This window comes from Ursus maritimus, unplaced genomic scaffold, assembly GCF_017311325.1.
Source record: "Ursus maritimus isolate PB19 unplaced genomic scaffold, ASM1731132v1 scaffold_12, whole genome shotgun sequence".
Taxonomy (NCBI): domain Eukaryota; kingdom Metazoa; phylum Chordata; class Mammalia; order Carnivora; family Ursidae; genus Ursus; species Ursus maritimus.
In genome coordinates this window covers 23,534,683-23,553,687 of record NW_024423564.1, presented here as the reverse complement: position 1 = coordinate 23,553,687, position 19,005 = coordinate 23,534,683, and the positions used below count along the sequence as shown (strand labels likewise).

Sequence of the window (19,005 nt, the reverse complement as noted above, 5' to 3'; positions counted from 1 at the left end):
CACACCTAAGGCAGAGAGACCTTTATTTCTTTTCACCCTCTATTTTTATCATAAACCTCCTTCTCTTTAGTAATAGAAGTTTAATGGGGGCATATGTCCACCCAGGTAAAGACTATAATTCACAACATCCTCCGTTGCTAGGCATGTTTATGTGACAAAGCTGTGGACAATGAGATAAAAACAAAACAGATATGTGCAACTTCTGGGTCATAAACTTAGAAGGAAAGGAGCTCCCTTCCTTACTTCCCATTCCTGTTAGCAGGAATGTGGGCAGAGTGGCTACCTATTGACCAGGATGGAAGTCAACTGTTGAGGATGGTTCACACCGTTAGATGAGAGAAACTAACATATATCTTGTTTAAACTTCATTTTCCTTTCTAAAAGTGGCCAAACCTATATTCTAAATAATATAGAAGTCCTATTCCAGAATCGACTTCTCCAAACTGAGTGGAAAAAGGTAGATGGAGTGTGTGAAGTTTACTTACAATATAGAAGCATATGGTTAATGAACAAAAGTAGGTAAGGATGTGAGGCTGTCCAAATAATAGGCAGTTATATGGTAACAGAAAGGTCATAAATTCCCAACTTGGCAATCAAGAGTGTCAAATAAACAATTCCTGGAGGTAACACTACTTGTCTTCTATAGACAGAAGCTTTTTTTTTTTTTTTGACAAGATGAAACTTTCTTGTATATATTTCATATAAAACACTGAAATGGAACATAACTGCATTCTACACATCACTACACCAAAATGTCAAAAGATTCACTTCCCAGCGTGAAAATGCACAGCAACATAAATATGAAAGGACTCCACATTTTAAATGCAGTATTCACACCTCGGTGCAGAGTGACATGGAGTATTGTGAACGGATGTGTCCTTATCAAATAACATATGTGAGGAGATTTAATGGAATGAAATAAAAACAAATTAAAACATTATTGATTCTAAAACATGGAAGATATTTCTATGGCTAAAATCACTCAGACTGATAAACTATTTAATTGTTCCAAATTTTTGTTATAATTTGATTATGCAATTAATTTGGAGATATTTCAACGTATTATTTATTTGGCCCCTATCTCTCCAGTACAGAGATTCTTTGTACACAACATTCATAGAGATCACAAAACTGCATTAGCATATACTATTCCATTAATGGAAAACCTATCTTTTCTGTACAACTGCTGTAGGAAACAACAATGGTGAATTACAAATAGCTATTTGAAAACATGACCAAAGTTTCATACCAATTGCCTCACTAAATTTTCCCTTCATTATTCACAAAGCGTCTTTGAACCTGTACTTATTGAAAGTAACAGCAACTTACTGATCCAAAATTGCCGGTATTAGTAGAATATACTTCATAGACACCTGACATTTCTTTATGTTATTTCTTGTATGTTAATTTACCATACAAATGTAATGTTGAAAGTAAAACTATATTTGGTGTAGTGCCTTTAACAATGAAACCTGTGAAAATATCAGACCTTTTCTCCTTCCTATTCTTGATCTACACAGTGATTATTGTACTTAAATGAAGATAATATAGAGAAATAGCGATGACGTGGAACTCAAGTTCCTGAAGAGAAGGACGTTCAACACAGACATTTAGAAGCTAGAAGCTAGAGTGAAATTTATTTTCCTCTCCATAAGAAGTGACATAAACGGAGTGACAGAGATGGTCTTAGACTTGGTAGCAATTACCTAGGAAGAGAATACATGGCATCCTGATAAGAAAAACTGAGTGGGTTAAGAAGCACTTCTGATAATTTCACTCTAGATACGCTCTGAATAAGGACAGCCCCAGAACAAATGTTACCCAGTGTGTGATCACTTAAAGAAGTGGAAGAGTTTTCGTCTCGTGTAGCTTTATTACTTAGCTATTCACATTTAAGAAGTGTGAACTGTAGGAAAGACAAACTGCAAGACAAGAGGATGATGGACTTACTCAGTTTGTATGCCATAACTGACCCCAGAATGGGGACATGAAAGAATGAAAACAAAGCTCATGAGACAAAGACTAAATTAAATCAACTCTTTGCTCTCTCTGTCCTTCTCTTTCAGTAAAACAGTAAGTGGATGGAAAAAAAATGTTAAGACAACTCAATCTGTGGGATATGTAGACAAAACATGCAGCCATGATACACATGAAGTGCCTTACAGCTCGACATTGTCCATACGACTTCCAGAAGTATAATTAAACATCTTAAAAATTCAGCTAAATATGAAAAGTCTTTAGGAAATTTTGGGAAAAAATGAATGGAACAAATGAAACCCAAGCCAATTCTGTCCTTTATTAACTATTTAGCCAACTGGTTTTATCAGAAAGAGAAAGCTACTCCATCTGGACATCGTTTGACCCAAATTCTGAGCTTCCACGGCATTACTTGAAAAACATCTTGTGTCTTAGAAATGTTCACTGGTAATGATGGCATGGGGAGAGAGTGGGAAATTTAAAAATGGTTCTGCCAAAGTCTATCCATAATGAAGGTGAGACAACACAGTTACTTATAAATAGAAAACTTTCTTCAGCCATTCATTCCTATCTGCTCCCTGAACAGATACAACTTCTATTGTGGAAATGTCTGCAGGCACTTATGCTGGACACTGTCAGGAAATTTTTTAAAAATTACAAAGAAAAAATATTTAAAAGCAAGCTACTCACCTATTCCAATGAAAGCAGCTTTGTACCCTTCTTCTTTCAAAGTGCTAAGAGTCATTTCATTTGCTGAAAGGCTTTTGCCACAAATTATCTATAAGAAAAAAAGTTTCAATAATGATATTTTGGCATTTGATTAATTAAAACTTTAACATCAAAAAGAACAGAAACTCAATATACAAAAAATTCCATATACATGTGGACATATTTTTGTCTTTTAGTATACAGGCTTACATATACAAAACAGTATATAAATAGAACACTAACACATCTTGCTTAAGGACTAAATGCAGTTTTGCCTTTTAATGAAGTAGAAGAAAAGCTAGTGTATTTAAAATCAAGTCAGTAAACTTTCATAGCTTGATAAATATGTTCAAGGTACTACGTGGGGCACTTTAAACAATCAAATGATAAATGAGACACAATTTCTGCCTCAATTATAATGAATATCTGTGAAGAAGATGTACATAAATAAATATAATATAAAACAAAGTGTGATCAGCACATGTCTACAGGAATTCAAGAGGACAGAGCAATTCAGTATGGCTGAGTTCACAGGATGAGAATAAAGAGAGGTAGCAGGATTTTGATAGGGCTTTTTAAAATAATAGATAGAATTTTGATAGAGGACATTGTCCAGGGAAGATGAATAGAGTTGGGAGGCAGAGGGTAGGCACCTATATTAAAAGTCATGATACACTGTTCAGTTCCCAGATATGAACCAATTTTCAGATCTGGAACCTTCTAACTGCAGAGGGTGGCCAAGTCCCCAGGAAGAAGGACCATGCAACATCCTGCCAAATTAATACTGTAATGATTCCCTTAGTCCCCCTCCAAAGGGAACTATGGCCATTTACCCCGGTGACTAAACACTGAGGAAGGGGGAATAATCACAGGTTTCAGGGACATGGGACACAGATTCTTCACTGACATTGATACATAGAGATGCAAGAGTGGGAAACTGCAGGGGAAAGGTAAAAAATGGACCCTGGTAAAATTCTGGCTCACAGTGGGACCACTGAGATGACAGCCCCAGGTAGAGATTATTCCCCCAGAATTCAACTGCACAAGCAAAATTGCTATACTTGTCAGTTGAAGTAATCCCCACATTGGGTCGCTAGCAGTAAGAACTATAACTGCTGCAATAATTGGGAAGGCCAGAGAACTTCTAAAACCCCAGTTGTGAGAGTAAATCAAACACACTACCATATCCTGGGGGTGGGTAGGATGGGGAGAGATGGTGGTGGTCCACGTTATATTTCTCTGTAATTCACCAGTCTGGCCCCTACTGAGACCAGATGATTCCTGAAGAATAACTGTAAACTACCGCAGGCTCAACCAAAGAGTACCCCTGATTGCAGTTTCTGTGACAGATGTGGTATTATTGCTAAAGCAGATTAATAAGGCCACAGGTACACTGCATGGGGTATACTTTTCCATCCCGCTTCTGAGAAAAAGGAATCAGAAACAGTTCACATTCACAGGGGAAAGATAAGAATATTCATTTACAGTTTTGCCTCAGGAATATGTTGACTCTCTCCTGTAATAATATATGTAATCTGAAACTATCTGGCCACCCCACAGAACATCACGGTGACCCATTACATTGAGAACACCAAGCAGACCGGACAGCATGAGCAAGAGGTGACCAGCATTCTGGAGACTTTGTTAAGACACATGCACTGAGAGGGCAGACAATGAATCCTAAGAAGATCAAGGACTAGCCACTTAAGTGAAGTTTAGGTGTCTACTTGTCAGGTGTGTGGCAGTATATCCTCCCGAAAGTAAAATATTTTCTTGCAATTTTGTTCTCATTTACTACCATAGAGAAGGAAGGGTAACACTTGGTAGGCTTCTTTGGGTTCTGAAGATAGCATATTCTTAAAAACAAAAGCCTCGAAACTGAATCATAGAGGAAGAACAAATTTTACCCATGAAACAATAATTGAAAATAACCTGTACAGAGTACTTAACTAAGTGCAAGGCTCTCTTATAAATACTGCATATATGGACTCATTTAATCCTCACAATTAGCCTTATGAAGTGGTATTGGTATCCTCATTTGACAGACGATAATACTAAGGAACAAGAGGGCTTAGACAACCTTTGTCAAGGTTGCATATATAGTCTAACTGCAGAGCCAGCATGAGTAACAGCTATGCTCTTATGTTTCTGATAAAAGGAGAATGAAACGCAGAATTGGCACCATCTTCAAAGGCACAGAAAAACATATTACATGTGAAGACCTACTGAAAGTGTAGTGTTTCTGAAATATAAAGGACAAAACAAAGAATAGTAACAGAAAGTAGGAGAAGATGATATCTAGGGTTGTATTATAAAGGCCCATTTTGTTCTCCTAAAATACTAATTCTACTTTTATATTGGGAGATAGAATAAGTGTTTGAAAGTTTGTAAGCAGAGGACAAACGAGGTGAGATTAATAACTAACATTGAGAACTCTGGAACATATCAAATAGTATAGAACAAATTAAAACATCAAGTAAACATGTACTATTAAAGGTGCATTATAGTATCAAATAATGTGTACTTTTATTAGAATTAGTAGAATTAAACACTACTAAATGTATCTAATACCGAAGTTTCTGAATTTCAATTTATACTAATTTTTAAAGAATAGATTTTCTCTTATTAAACTATTTCTGATCCCAAAGATAGAAAGTTCTGTTTATTTTATGAAACAAATAACTTTATTTTATTGCAAATACCTAATAAAGGCAAGATATAAAAGAAAACTATAGATCCAAACATTACAAATAAGGTTTTAGCAAACAGAATAAAAATGCAATTTCCAAAGTTGAGGAATGGAATGCCCTGCTGATGGGCTAATTCATGGAAGTGATCCTCAGAATCCCTGACTTTAGGTTTAGTCTACCTACTGCCTCAGCAAACAGATTCAGGAAAGACCCTCATCCTTCCTGAGGTGATGTGTGTGTGTGTGTACAGAAGTTTAGTTTGGAAGTGGCACTATGTGATTTATCAAATGAAAACAAAGACATCCCAATCCTTCCACTCTAGTAGAGTGAACACGTCTGAGTTTATAATGTACAGGAAAGAAGTACAGATATTTCATATTTCTACAGCCTGTTTCCACCTCAGTAGGCAATAGTATGCAATTAGGGAAGACCAAAGGGGGAAAAAAAAAGTTGAATTATACTTTAGTGTATTGGAAACTGGAAAGACAAGGAGCTTGACTCTTGGTGTTAATATACTGGGACTGGGACCAGGAAGACTTTTCCACACTGTGAACGGACATTGTGAGAAAGATGGATAATAGCCATCATTGGGCAGCAGCTCCATGATGAAAATGACACAGAGTAATAATAACAAAATTCAGTGCAGTGATAGGCATCAGGACTCTTCTCTGTCTGTGCCGGGGAATCCAGTCAAATTTCCCTTTGCTAAAAGCCTCCCAAACATTTGTCATCTAATCAATAACTCTCAGAAAGAACAAGGAGAAAGATTCTTTGACAAAAAAAGTTAGAATTTTGCTTACATTATGCCTTGGGATATTGAGCGAAAATGTGTAACATGTAACTAAAACTAGTATAAAACAAATACATATATCAGAAACATTCTTGTGTCTGATATACTATGAAATCCTAATATTATTTGTTAAGTAGATATGCTGCTAGAAAAATACCACATGGTAGGCATTTTGTTTGTGTTTTTGTTCCTTTTATTTGTCTGTACTTCTATATATGTAATAGTTTTTCATCTTGATTTTCTTAAACAGGGATTACAATATATATTGTACCTTCCTCTAGTGGCTTTAGTAATATAGGACGGAGTACTCAAGCTTCTTAGCTAAATTCAGAGTAAATTCACTCCACTTCAAGCTCAGTATAAGAATTTCTACTATCCCAATATAAGGGCTAAATATAGTAAGCCCTGAGCCAAAGTTCCATCTAATATCCCCTTTGGGACTTCATGGAACTTTCTTTACACATCCACAATATGTCTTCATATATATTTTTGTAACGTAGATAAAGGTTTACAACTTTTTTTTTTTTTTTGGAATGTAACTCCTTCTTCAAAGAAAATATATGATACCCATTATTTAAAAATACAGATAACAATGTACATGCTCTTAACAATTTTGATAGAATATTTGGCTAAACAGATAAAATATTTCCAGAATCTCTAAGATAGGAGATCAGATGGAAGAATTTTAAAAATAATATTTAGCCTTCTTTAGACACAAAAATTATTTTGTCAGCTATTGATATACACATTTCCCTCCTTCTGGTAGAGTTATGATATGATTTTATATTAGTTTTCCGAAAACATGCTATAATAGTAGAAATGCTTCAAAAACTATAATAAGAAACAAGATGATGTGGAGAGGTTATCATGAACAAGATCTGAGTTAGGTATTTTTACTCAAATTATGAAGCAGAAGACATGCCTAGTAATTACAAATTAAGTTCAATTAATTTCTATCAAAATATTTTGAGAAATGTCAAATACAAAAATATTTAGAAAAATACAAGATGTTAATGCAGATTTATACTTTTAGCTTTTAATAATGAAGTCATAACAAATACAGTAAAGATTGAAACAAAAATATTTCTATCCACCTAGTCCCTGAATAGCAAAACAAACCAAAAAAGAGTATTTAATCTAAAAGTTAGTGACACTAACACGAATATCATAAGAGACTTTGTTAAAGTCTGCTAGGGTTACAAATAATTTGCAGTGGTCTATATTAAAACTTTTATTATAAAATAAAGAGATTTTATAAAAAATATAGCTAAGTCACTATTTCTTCTAAAGAATAAACAATTTTATTATACAAGATCCTTTGAAGCAAAAGAAACTGAGTATACTTGAGAAATTAAAAAGTGTATATTCTGCAGATAAGTAAAATAAAAAACAAAATTTTGAAGTCTATCATGAGAATACATGAGCAAATAAAAATATTACCTTAAACAAGTCTACGTAAAACTAAAAAACAAAACAAAACTATAATTATTCAAGAAAGATAACAATAATATACTAATGAAAACATATAGATGCTGACAAGGGTTTATTCAAAAAGAAATTAATAATTTAAAATGGTTTCATTATTCGACCTAGAAAAATAAAAAGTAAGTATACAACTCAACACATTAAAAAAGAATAAAGTGTAAGGTTAGCAGGAAGAAAGAATTAATAAATATAAAATCAGCAATTAGAGAGTAAGAAAACATAAAACTGTAATAAAGAATACATTAGACAAAGTACTACCTACTCTTATCAAGAAAAAAAGCTTAAAAAAATACAATGTATAAGTTTAGAAATGCAAAAGCAAATATAATCAGAGGCATAGATGAGATATTTCTATTGTATAGTGGATAACATGTTTAAATCTATGCTAATTAATCCAAAGGTCTCAGTGAAAGAATTTTTTTCTAGGAAAATACATATTGGCCATATTGACATGAGAATGAAATAGGTGAAAAGACTGATAACCATACCAAAAAAAAAAAAAAAAAAAGTCAGGGGCACCTGAGGGCTCAGTTGGTGGAGCTCTAGATCTTGGGTTGTGAGTTTATGCCCCACATTTGGTATAGAGATTACTTAAATAAGCTTTAAAACAAAATTTTTTAAAAAAGGTCAAAGTTCCATCTCTCATGAAAAGGCTTTGAGGTCAGAACGACACAAATTTTCAAATTTAGTAAAATAGATAAGTCTCAAGGCAACATTCTTACCAACAAGAAAATAATGAAATGCTGGGAAATTTATTTTTATAAGGCTACATAATTTATTACTGAAAACTCACAAAGATAACAAATACAAATAAAGGAAACAAAAACAGGCTTTCAGTAGATTTCAAACTCTGCAAGGACAGCAATGGCATTTGACTATCCCCTGCCTCTTTCCAGTTTTAATATCAATTACATAAATAAATGTAGGAAAAAGAAAATCTATAAAAGACTAATGGAGCAAATGCATATGTACAGATATAATAAAACAATGCAAAAGTGGACACATTCCAGAATGCAAAGGTTTATATAATTCAATACGCTAACCAAACATAAAGTTTTTTAAATGGCATTTAAAAAATTTAATGCCCTTTCCCCATTAAAATAAAAAGTAAATAAAATTTTAATATTCTAAGTCTAGAAAAATAAAATGTCTGTTCCATATGATTAAAAATGTTATCTCAAAGACAAAAAAAGATGTCATGTATTAACACTCTTTTATAACATACTAGAGATTCCAGCCAATGAAATAGTGGAAGAAAAAATATATAATGTACAAATAGAGAGAAGATAAAGGTCTCATTATTTTTTTTTTACAATATCTGACTTGAAAAATTTTAAAATATTAAATTAAGAAGAACCAATCTATCAAGGTATTAGATATGAAATAAACTATTCAACAGGAAATTTAACTAAGAACATAGTTGGCAGTAGAGATGAATTAAACTTGGCTTTGGGTATGATGAGTTTAATGTTATTTGGTTGACAGATGTGCTCACTAAACTACAAATAATATAGGACTAGAGTGTGGGGCTCCTGGGTGGTTCAGTCAGTTAAGCGTCTGACTCTTGGTTTTGGCTCAGGCCTTGATCTCAGGGTGGTGGGACTGAGCCTCACGGCAGGCCCCATGCTCAGCAGGGATTCTACTTGGGATTTTCTCCCTGTCCCCTTCCCCCTCTGACCATTTGTGCTCTCTCACTCTCTTGTCTCTCTCTCTCTCTCTCTCTCTCTCTCTTTAAGATAAATAAATCTTTAAAAAGAGAGAGAGAGAGAGAGAATATAGGACTGGAGTTTGAAAGGATGGTTTTATTTATTTATTTATTTATTTTAAAGATAATTTTTCTTATGTTATGTTAGTCACCATACAGTACATCCTTAGTTTTGGGTGTAGTGTTCCATGATTCATTATCTGCTTGTAACGCCCAGTCCTCCATGCAATATGTGCCCTCCTTAATACCCATCACCGAAAAGATGGTTTTAGAATAGTCCTTATCATACTACTTGGCAAAAGTAATTTCTCAATTATTATCTGTTGAATAAATGAAACAAAACTACTAGAAAGAAAAATTGAATAATACTAAGATAATGCTAGACCATGAAATCAAAAACGCATGCATGCATACATATATACAGACAGACACACACACACACACACATACATGAGAATGTCATATGCTGCACAGGAGTCAAACGGAATGAACCTAGAGCAAAAATTCACTTCATGGCCAGGAAATCATTGTAGACTTAAAAATATAAAGTTAGTTGGGAAGTAGAAACAGAGGGGACATTAAGAAGAATCTGGTGAGGAGAAAAAGGAAGTAATAAGTATAGACCTTTTTAAAAAATGTATCTTCTTATGGCTAAAGTTGTAAGTCAAAAAAGTTGCAAGTATCCTATCAGTAGATACAAGTCCTCAAAGCTGAAAAAGAATCCCATTGCTATCTCTCCTCGTAATTATACATACAATTCAATTTTTAAAAGCAAGTGTTAATACATATCTCTTTCTCATCTTAAAACAACCTGAGAGGTGTACAAGATAATATTAACCTCTTTTTTAATTTAAGTTCTAATTTTTTCTTGATAATATAATAAATTGACAAGGTTTAAAAATCGAATGTACAAAATGGTAATAAATTCTTCCCACACCTTCCCAAAATCAATCTTATGCTATCAGATTCTTCTCTTTCCAGAGATATTCTCTGCATATATAAGCAGATAAGTTTATATTTTACAAAAATGGTAGTACACACTTTTACCTTTGAACAGATACTGGCCAAATCTAGGGATACTACTTGACTTTGTCAAAGTTATCTGACTATAAAATTAGAAAGTTGCATGACTAAAGCTGAAATGTATATTTTTCTGGCACTCAGTACATTCACTGTTACTATGTCCTTGATGGGTTTCCTAATGAGAGTAATGGGTATGCCCTAATTTATGCAGTATATCTGGTACTGCAAAAATTGAATGTGATTTTGCAATTACTTATAAAATAAATTTAGAAGTGCTTTAAATTAATTTCTGATTCATCTTCAATTGGTACTAACACCTAATATATTACTGATTCATCTTCAATTGGTACTAACACCCAGTATATTAGTTTACACTTAATATATTAGTTTGAAGTCCCAATAAATATTTTCCTTATTTAATGAGATTTAGGTAGGAACTTGTATTCAGAATGAAAGACATTTAAAGAACACTTTTCAGAATATATTTTTAAAAAGCAAATAACCATCTTTAAATGATCTATTTTGAACACTATTTTTGAACGCCAAGCTTTCATAAAGTTGTGCACATTTGTTCTGTGTACTTCCTTGCTCTACAGTTTTTTGTTTAGTGATTATGTGTAAATGCTTCATCCCAACCACTGCCAAACAAAATGTAATTAAAAGTGTAAAAGCACAAAGAATTGTTTTGAGTGTTTCCCCTTCTGATTATTATAGTTTTTATTTCTAAATGCAAGAGCCCCAAGTTTGTTAATCACTTTTCAAAATATCTTTTGCATGCGCTTACAGAATGTATTATGTAAATCACAGTACTTTATTAATATACTGTGTATATCTACTATATATAATTAACATTTTGGAAACAAAAACAGCAATATGTTCAAATGAAGAGCCAGAGTGTAATACTCCTAATTAATAAAAGGAATAGGAATAGCTACAGACAAATTCTGAAAGTATAAATGCTAACTTCTGACCTTCTTTAAAAGAACATTTATTTCACAAAACAATGAGAAACACAAAGCTGTTGCTTTCTACCCCACTGATTTGCTGCTTATGTTAAGAAAGGATTATCACATTAACACTACCGACATGATGCATATAATAAATAAAATAAACCTCTGTAAGAAATTATGGTCCAAATTGTGAAATACAAATGTTTCAGAATGCACACAACTTGCATGAAAAAAATGTGATTAAAGAAACCAAATCCTTCTATTAGCTGCAGTGAACCCCTAAAGCAATTTAGGAATTTGTTTCTTACAGACAATTAATCACATGCAGGCATGCCAGATGAGAACTATTGATTGCCCTTTTCCAGGCTAGTGGCATTCAGACAGTAGACAGACAAATGCCCTAAGCAAGGAGAAGCATCTTTCTGCTTCTGCCTGGTGTAGCTTTTAATTGTTCTTTCCTAAAATGTGTGACATTTTGCTGTTAATCTTCAGTGTAGAGCTTTCTCCTTTCTCTTTGAGCAATACACATGTGTTATGTTTTTCATTTACCTTTACACCAAGGTCCTTCATAAGCTCAATCTCAAAATTCACTGCATCATATGGTAGCCGGAACTGAGGGATTTCAGAGATACTGGGGGAAAAAAAAGAAAAGAAAAAGAAACATTTGTGGAAAAAATCACTAATCTTTAAAAAATGCAACATGTCTATACTGATCAGTATTAAAGGAATAAGCACCTTTCCTAAGAGTATTTTCATATCACAGGAGTGTGAGAACATCCAAATTTTACATGCATGACACAATATTATATGAACAACAGTAGAAATAGTAGCAAATGATATGAAAATAAATATAAACAATGGAAAACAAATAATAAACAGACAATTGCCCAAAAGCAATTCCAACACTTTTAAGTTTATTAAAGTATTTAGTTGAATTATCTACTAACAATCCTATGAATTCTTAAGAAAACAAAATCTTAAAAACACAAAAATTGGCTGAAACTATTTTTAGTGTTAAATATACATATACACATATACATATATATTCTACGAATACACCACTAGCTTGTTCAAATTCAAATCTGAACTTTGTATTACCATGCTATTTAGGATATTATGGGATTGGTTCTATGTGATCTATAGAACACTTTATATAGTAAACCAATCTTCTTCTATTAAAGCAGTAGGTGTTCCAAAAGGATACAGTCATTAAAAAGTAATCCTATTTAATATCAGTGCTCACTGTTTGCATGCTGTTTGCACTTAAAAAAACGAGTCCTAAAATATAATCATTTCAGTAGTGTAATAGTTTATAGAGTATCCAAATTAAGGGCAAACAATTCTTCAATGTTTTATAAGCAAAAAAAAGGCTATGATTGTTCATGAACATATAGTAATTCATTTATCCAGTTATCTACTTATTCAGTAAGCATTTACAAAGTGCCAGACACAGCATTAGCTGCAGTGACCTGATGGTGAATTTTACCAAATTCCCACTTTTAATATACTCTCCTTCTGGTGGGGAAAGTTACATAAACAGATAATTACAATAGAATGCAGTACATGCAATGACAAGAAATATACCCAGGGATTATGGAGAAAATTTGTAAAATAAATAATTATTGAAGATGAGCCTAATGGATCATTCAGTGCCAAGTCTCCCAAAGTGCACATGCAGATTTTTCATTCTTTGGTGACTTAAGAACTTAACCATTCAATTAATTCTCAAACATAAAGCAATTTGCAAGATACCAGGTTCAGTGCTACAGAAAATGCAACGTATTACTAAACAGTATAAAATCAATGCCCTACACTAAAGGAGCTTTCCATTTAGTTAGGACATAAGATTATATTTAAGAGTAAATTTGGGCCTAGGTCAGGGATAAAAATCTCTTAAGCTGACTTGTGGACTCTAGCCACACTACCTCGAAGTCATCATAATGCTCTGGGCAACACAGAGAGGCCTTTGTAGGGTACTGGAGGTGAAGATGGATAGTTGTAATTGTGACATATTTTATTCAATAATGGTTGAGGTCAGCAGACAGAAGGGACAGATACACACATACACAGTACTGTTTGACAAATGTAAAATATCAGTGTGAGGAAGAGTGTTTCAAAGGAGGGGAGGCTTATTATGGGATGAGATAATCAGGTAAGTGAAATGTGACAAATGATCAACTTTCAGTTAAGTGGAGAAGAGGGAAGGCATTAGAGGACAAATAAGATGACAAGGAGGAGGAACAGAAAGGGGAGGAAGAAAAAAGTGTGCATACTGTGTTGAGGGAATGGCAAATGAAGCAGAGGGGTTCCGTCAGGAGTCTTTCGCAGGAACACCACAGCCCTACAGTCAGATTCCCTGAGTACTAGATGAATTCTTCCTTGTTTCAGAGCTTTAAATGCCATCTACATGTAATAAATCTCACACTTTTATCCTTAGACCTAAATTCCAAGACCTTTATGTTCACTTGCATGTCTAATAGGTATCTCAGATTCATCATACCCCAAACTAAACTTTGGGTCCTCCAACCTAACACTCATTTTATGAGTTGCTCAGGCTCCAAATCCCATCATCTCTATTCCCTTACCAGCATAATTCCAAACCCGGGTGCAGGCCATAAGGGGGTGTACTGAGTTAGACTATTTAGAACAGTTGTAAGACTGATTAAAATAAACCTGTTTTTTATTTTCACCATGAGCTGCTCTCAACAATGTCACTGATATTCTAAAGTCTGTCTCCCTGCCCTCCCCCCAAAATTTGGTAGATCTAAATTCTAAATAATCACTATGGTTGCTGCAGAGTACTAGTTATATGTGTATAAGCTTTACATTTTATTACTCATTCTTCAATAAACATTGAGTTCTACAGGGAAGTTAATGTGGAAATTCCAGTCCAACAGTAGCCACCGTTGCAGGCTGACTCAGTTATAAGCGTTCCTTTCTCCAATTGCCCTTAAGCGGCATGTGTCTCCACCCCTCACTATTGCATTTCTAATGTTTAAACGGTTGATTTGGAATTGATAAAATTATAGACATGACACAATATGAATTACTTCAACTCTGTAATTTTGGGCAACTATGAGGAGTTTTTGTGTTTCAAATTAAAATAGCAAAACCATGTGAACTATATCTTTAATTTTGAAATTATTTCAATTGTCAACGTCTTGTTTTATAGGAATGAATCAAAATAATTTTTATTACTGATTATTACATGATTCTTTTCGAAAATAACTTTACTGCATAGACTAGTCAATAAGCATGTTTTAAAAAAAATCTATTCCAGGCATCAAATGTACTAGGTACACATCACTAAACTTTAGCCATTTAAAAGAAAAACAAACAGACAAACAACTAATGCATTTATCATCACCTGACATATTCTATATTTGGTTTACTGTTTGTTATTGTCTGCCTCCTATCACTAGAGTGTAAGCCCCATGAGAACAAGCGCTTTGCTCTGTCTACTTGTGAGCTCTAGTGCCTGAGATAATGATCAGCACATAGGAGATCAATAAATATTGAAGGGAGAATGGAAGGGAGGATGGGAGGAAGGGAGGAAGGGAGGGAGGAAAAAGGTAGGTAATATCAGGTCATGGCTTTCTGTATCAAGCTAGATCCACCGTCTCCTAGATTACAGGGAGCTATATAATCAGATTTGGAAAACAATGAGAAAAATGAATTTGAAAAAGACAAATCAGGAAGCAAAGAGAACCATTCGGAGGCTACACTGTAGTGGTGAGATGTTAGGGGCATAGAAGTGAAAGGGGTAAAAGGGCATTTAAAAAAGTATTCACAAAATATAAATTGCCAGGATACTAAAGAGTAGAGCAAATAATTCCCATATGTCTTGGTGATGCCATCCACTGAGAGAGTAAACTCAGGAAGAGGAGCAATATTGGTGTGGTGAAGTTTATAAGAGGAGATGTCCAGCATATGAATGTGTGTATCTGTAGGACAGATACAGATTTTTAAATAATTTGTATGTAAGTGGTAACTGAAACACTGAGAGTACATGAGGTCATTGGCAAGACTACATGGTGAGAAAGGGGATAAATGAATGAAAGACAGACTTTGATTGGAAGTATTACTTCCCAAGTTTGTTGTGCTTATGAAAACAAACTTTTATTCCTCTATCTGTGCTCTTCTAACAACCTAAAGCATTGAAAGAAATTTTTCTTGTGGCAACTGTAAATCCTTTAGCACTGTCAGTGCAGTGTCAGAAAACCTAAAAACAACAATCCCAAACAAAACAAAACAAAAACTTTCTTCCATGTTCATGTTTCTTTCAAGTAAATGGAATTGACCTTAACAACAACCTCCCATTCTTTTCAGCTCACGATTCCCATACTTTGATAGAGCTCTGCTTCTATGTATTATGGCACAGGTATCACACTTTAAGTTTGTGTTACATCATATATTCTCCCAAAATATTTCCTATTGGCATAACTAGTTCACCTAAATCCCACTTTTCTTTATTGTGAATCAATATGAAATGCAACAGACATAGTGAAAATATTTGAAATAACTAAAGCAAAGGAAACCATTGCTCTGACTATCCTACATAACAAAAAGGTCATAGTTCATGTATGTTAATTTTTATAAGGAAAAAACAAAATCAAAAGTATATATATCTATATACGCATGCAAACTTACAGTCTGTTAATACCATCTTTATTTCTCTCTGTTACCATAATATCGAGCCCTTAACCTTTTTAAACTCATGTCCTGAAAAAAGCCACAGTGGGAGGAAAGCAAAACTACTGATTATTTTAATATTGTTGCCACGTCAAAAAAAATCAATCGTGTTTAACGCAATAGGGATTAAGTCCTTGCTATCTTTCACCAACTCTGGTGATTTTTTTAAAAAAGTGGTTGTGATACTAATTCAGCAGGGATAAAAGAATCTGTTTGGATGCAAAGGAGAAGGAAAGATAAAACCTGACATCACCTCTTTAAGCAATTGATTTCAAATACAAAGCTAATTTAATCTTTTTTAGCCACTTTGAAGATACAAGAGAATGAGAGACATCTGTAAGTGAGAAAATAAATTAACAGGAAAAGGTTGTGGTTGTAATGCTGGCTAAATGCCAGTGTCAGTTTTTATAATCCTGTAACAGTGGCACATGATGCCTCTTCCATGGGACTGTCCAAACAAGGCGGATTCAACATTTCATATTGTCCCTAGCTACTGGGAACATTCAAAGGCAAAGGGAAGAAAATAAATCAAAAAAGAATTTTTAAAAGTGTTTGATCATTAATCCAGGAGAATCTGTCCCACTATAACATGCTCAGCAAATATATAAAAATACACAAGTTTAGTGTTAGTTTATATGATTTAGAAATGCCTATTCTGCATTTGAGTTACAAAGAGACGGAGATGCTATAGCAACCATAACAATCTCCCAAAATTGTCCACACAGAATAATTCACAAACAGGACTTGCTCCATTTTAGTCTTCTTGTGAAAATGCAATTAAGGGGCAAAAAGATTTTTCCTAGACTACTAGGGTATACAACAATTAAGTTCATATTTTTTAAATAAACTCACATATTCATTGATGTGTATAATTGAAAAAAATGTACAATGCTTATACATATGTTCCTAATAGATTATATTTTTCCTAATTAATAAAGCTGTGGTAAAACACTATTAAAAAGATAGTCTAAATCATTCCAGCAAAATAATATATTAGGTATTTACATTCCAGGAATAAATAAAAAAAACTATATAAAATATGTGTAATCCCTTAAAACTCAGTGGTGAAACGTCAATACAGAAAAAAATAATTATTTCTTGACAATCAGGTTATTTTTTCTTCAGTTTATGCTTCAGATCCTCTTTAATAGGTTTTCCTATTATATGAGACCTTGGCTTGATGATTCAGTCAAATAGTTTTATATTAATGCAAGCTTATCTTGGGTTTAGCATATAGTCATTTGACCAATATTGAAATTTTATAATTATTGACACAATTTTATAGGTTTCATAAAATATAAAAAACATAAGGACAAATTTTAGTCACAATTTGATTAAATGTATCCCCTATGATGTTTAAATATGATAAATTTACTTTGAGAATAGTTCAGTAGCCATTACACTTAAATGCTAACTACAACAGATATGCCCAAATGACAGTATTTTATAATTCATAATTTTCTGATGCAAGATGACATATTTATGAAAAATATCAATAAATTAAGTAATATTATTAACTTCCCACCCAAATTCTTTCTCATTTTTACATCAAATGTTTTAATCAATATCCAGTACCTACTTATAATAAATTTTATTTCATTCTAATCACAAATGTAATATATGTTCACTAAAGAGCTCTATCTACTTTAAATAAAGCAAACTGCTTCATCCAATTTATTTTTTTAAATATTTATTTATTTATTTATTTATTTTAAAGAGAGTGCAGGGGGGAGAGGCTGAAGGAGAGGGAGAGAGAGAATCTCAAGCAGAGACCCTGCTGAGTGTAGAGCCCAAAGTGGGGCTCAATCTTAGGACCCCGCGATCATAACCCGAGCCAAAATCAAGTCGAACGATTAATCAACTGAGCCACCCAGGTGCCCCCTCCTCTCTACCTAATTGCTAAGTGTAGTTTGAATATCTGAAAGTTACTGATACAAAGTAAGTATTTTTCATTTCAATGAATGAATCTTCATAGGAATAAAAGACTGTGACTGACTTCTGATTTAACAATAGTGATGCTGATTAATATCAAGTATTAGTAAGGAAAACTGCATAAATGTACATTAAAATGGAAAAATTTTAGTAGACTCTGCCATAATTTTAATCAAATACAAAACTTAAGAGACTTTAAACTCAAAATATGTAAGCAGGACAACATGTCTATGTGCACAACAAAATGAATTGTCCAAGTCTATAGAACTAGGTTTTTCCCATCTCTAATTTCTATAATTTTCAGATCTATCTCCATTAAAGGACAGATTCACAGGGATGAAATGAGTTTTTATATGACTGGTTTCTCCATCCATAAAATATTTTGCTGAGATTCATCTTAAATTCATAGAACTAGACAGAGAAATTTTTAAATAAATATTGCTTAATGCCAACTGAATATTTAAAGTGAATAATGAAATCAAAATTGAGCATTTGGAAAAAGAACATTTAAACTACCATCTGTGAGCTTGAAGTTCCTATATGATTATGAACCAACAATATTCATAATTGTTTTACCCCATCATTTTTGATACTATAAACATGAAAAAAAATGTAGGCATTACCTTAAACCACCAACATATTCTTGCTTTTCAAAGATAGTGATGTCAGAGTAGCCTAATCGAGCCAAAAAGGAAGCACAACTTATACTTGCAGGCCCAGCACCAAAAAGAGCAATCTTTGCAGAATAGGCTTCAGGCATTTTTTCTGGAGGAGGCAGAGAAGGATTCCGAATTTGTGTGATATTCATTGCTTTGAACACCTGTGGAGAAATCAATTGCCACGGTTAAAAACTGTAAACTAACTTTTATATCCTCAAACATATACTGATGTTTCAAATGCATTAGTGTTTTAAATAGAAATAGCGAGTGCATTTTCAGTATTAATATGTTATAATTAGAAGTTGTGTTGGGTCAAGTAGATGACATCCTGTACTTGACTCTTTCTCAATCTTTGGAATTCCTTTCTGGGGTCACACCTCCTATAAGAAACATT

The 19,005-nt window shown here is 33.3% G+C and overlaps 1 protein-coding gene across 3 annotated transcripts in view; it reads right to left on the bottom strand.

Moving 5' to 3' along the window:
- The window catches only part of DPYD (dihydropyrimidine dehydrogenase), a 788,358-nt gene that overhangs the window by 518,663 nt on the left and 250,690 nt on the right, over positions 1–19,005 (bottom strand). For all 3 annotated transcript variants that reach the window (XM_040626998.1, XM_040626997.1, XM_008697678.2), the window contains exons 6-8: positions 18,576–18,772; positions 11,878–11,959; positions 2,668–2,755 (exon numbers count right to left, since the gene is read on the bottom strand). In XM_040626998.1, the coding sequence (XP_040482932.1) occupies positions 2,668–2,755; positions 11,878–11,959; positions 18,576–18,772 (367 nt within the window). The remainder of the gene's footprint in view (positions 1–2,667; positions 2,756–11,877; positions 11,960–18,575; positions 18,773–19,005) is intronic.